The following is a 2,747-nucleotide window of genomic DNA, read 5'->3' on the forward strand; positions in this document are numbered from 1 at the left end:
GTTATGTGCTGTTGAGTCAATTCTGACTCACAAAGACTTCATAGGACAGAGTAGAACTGTCCTATCAGGTATTCAAAGCTGTAATCTCTACAGAAGCAAATCATCAAGTCTTTTCTCCTGCAGAGCTGCTGGCAGGTTTGAACCACTGACCTTCTGGTTAGCAGCTAAGTGCTTAACTATTATGCCAAGTCTCCTTTAAATAGAATACTTGATATCAAATTAAAAACACAAAGATGGATACAATAGTGCATATATATGGACTAAAGAATGACATGGCCACTGTATTCCATATTCCCATCTCTTGCCTTAACAATTCTCATTTTCTCTCTACCCCAATTCATTCTCTCTCACTCTCCCTGTCTCCCCTTCCCCTTCATTCTCTCCCCCTCCCCTCCAATTCCAGGACAGAGAGACAGAGGAAGAAAAATGGAGTATATCCAAAAGAAGTATGGAGGGCAGAGCAAAAGGTAAAGAGGAAGGGAACATAAAAAGGAAACAGGGAAGAAAAAGAAGAGAAAATTAAAGTGGAAGAGAAAAGAGACAAGTGGATAAAGAACTAAAATGTTGATAATGTCATTAATTAAGAGGTTTTTCTCAGCCTCATTTATAAAGTATTATTATCAGGAATGTTTAGTATGAATCCAATTAAGGTTTTAGGTAATTTCCAGTCTACAAAAAAAAAGAGAAACAAGTTAAATGGCACCAAATAAATCCAGAATGTGGAACATTCTACAAGACCTCTTTAAAGTCAAGCTCATGGGAGGAAAAGAGGGTGAGAAGCAACTAGATTAGGGACTAAAAAGTCATAAACACCAAATTCAACATATAATCCTTTATTGGATCTTGATGTTTTAAAAAACAACATTGTAGGAATAGTTGAAGAAATCTGAATATGGACTGGGTAGTAGATGATTAAGGAATTACCGTCAATTTTTCTATGTAAGAGAGTGTCTCATTTGTTGGACATGTATAACTGATGATTTTGCTATGTAGGTGAATATCTTTACTTACTGGAGATGCATGCTAAAATGTTATAATATTTATAATTTACTTAGAAATGGTCTAGCCAAAATATATACATATATAAAACAAATCTGGCAAAATATCAAGAATTATTAAATCCAGTTAGTGGGTACACAGGTGTTCATTTTTTCTGTTTATCATTGTATTTGCAATTTTTCACAAAAGAGTTAAAAAGAAAGTGATTAGACAACCAATAATAGATCGTTCTATCTAGCAATCACTAATGCCATTTTTATTTTTATCACATTTTAGCCTCAAAATTCTGTGTACCAAGAAAGGTATTTTCCTATTTTACAGCAGGGAAATACTGACAGGGAAGGATTGACCAGGTCTTCCAAGTATGGCAGATCTGGTTAACTGTAAACCAGTAAGAAGCAGTAAAGGTGTCAGGTTGCATGACATAACAGGAAAACTCTGATAACTTAACCATTCAATTTCTCCAAGACTCAGTTTCATCAGGCATTAAAAAATGATAGGAATATATGCCATAAATACTTCACAAGTTTTGTTACAAGAATTAATAAGGTAATATATTTGAATGCACTATGAAAAACATGTTGATCTTCTCCCAAAATTTAAAAAAAAAAAAAAAAAACCTTTCAGCCTATCTCCAAGCACAGGGCACACCATATCTACAAGAAGACCATCAAGTGAGCCTAGCACAACACTTGGGGAATGAAAGAATAAATGAACACAAGACTGCATACCTCCAGTTTGTAGAAGCTCCTACTATCTCCCGCAACTTATCTCGAACTGAAACAAAAATAAAGAGGTCGCTCCATGAAACAAGTATAAGAAGTTGATTATGGCAATGAGCTTAAGAACTATAAAAGTGATTCAAGCACCCATGGATTTCCATTTAATGCCATGCATTTCCATTTAATGCCACAACAAAAAGCTCAGAAAAGAGATCAGGCTTCTGTTCCCTAAAACCTGAAACAATTACTGAACTATCATGCAGTGGAAAAAAAAATGTCCTTATGCCAATCACATAAACCAATGAAAAAGTGTTAACTTCAATTACTCATCCAATGGGGCTGTACCAGTATCAGTAGGTGAGTTTCTTTATGATGGAAATACTATGAACAGATCTAAACCTATCTTCTTATAGGCATGTGGGGTCAATTACTTAGTTCAGGAACTAATACTTGGCCACCAAATATCCAAATCTGAGCCTCATTATAATTTATTTCTCCTATATTTTTACTATCCTAATTGTTAGAAGGGAGCTCTGGTAGCATAGTGCCTAAGGCACTTGACTGCTAACCAGAAGGCTGGTAGTTCAAACCCACCAGCCACTCCTTGGAAGGAAGATGAGGCAATCTACTTCCGCAGTGATACTGCCTCGGAAACCCAAGGAGGGGTCGCTATGAGCCGGGTCCGACTCGACGGCACATTACAACAACAACAATTGTTAGAAAAGTTTAAGCCAAAAAAACGAGCAAAGGAATTAAAGCAATATAAGGCAAAGTATGCAATTTAATTTTAGTTAATGCCCAAACCCAAAAGCGCAAGAGTGAATTAAGTGCTAAAAAAACATAAGCACTCAAAAAAAGTCGATACTAATTACCACAAACCTTCATTGACATGTATAGGTGAACATGCTATATGGATGAAGGGAAAACAAAATTAGATAACCAGTATTAATACAACTGAAAAAATAAATCTATAGCATTTCAAATAACATACTGAGTTCATCACGTATTTTTTCCCAACATTTCAAA

The 2,747-nt window shown here is 35.4% G+C and overlaps 1 protein-coding gene across 1 annotated transcript in view; it reads right to left on the reverse strand.

Moving 5' to 3' along the window:
* Positions 1-2,747, reverse strand: part of ACOT9 (acyl-CoA thioesterase 9) — a 40,956-nt gene that overhangs the window by 27,158 nt on the left and 11,051 nt on the right. Inside the window, exon 3 of the mRNA XM_007957369.2 lies at positions 1,731-1,776. Coding sequence (XP_007955560.1) covers positions 1,731-1,776 — 46 coding nt within the window. The remainder of the gene's footprint in view (positions 1-1,730; positions 1,777-2,747) is intronic.

The sequence above is a fragment of the Orycteropus afer genome, unplaced genomic scaffold (genome assembly GCF_000298275.1).
Source record: "Orycteropus afer afer isolate SDZICR_OR568_19922 unplaced genomic scaffold, OryAfe1.0 scaffold00739, whole genome shotgun sequence".
In the NCBI taxonomy this organism is placed as follows: Eukaryota; Metazoa; Chordata; class Mammalia; order Tubulidentata; family Orycteropodidae; genus Orycteropus; species Orycteropus afer.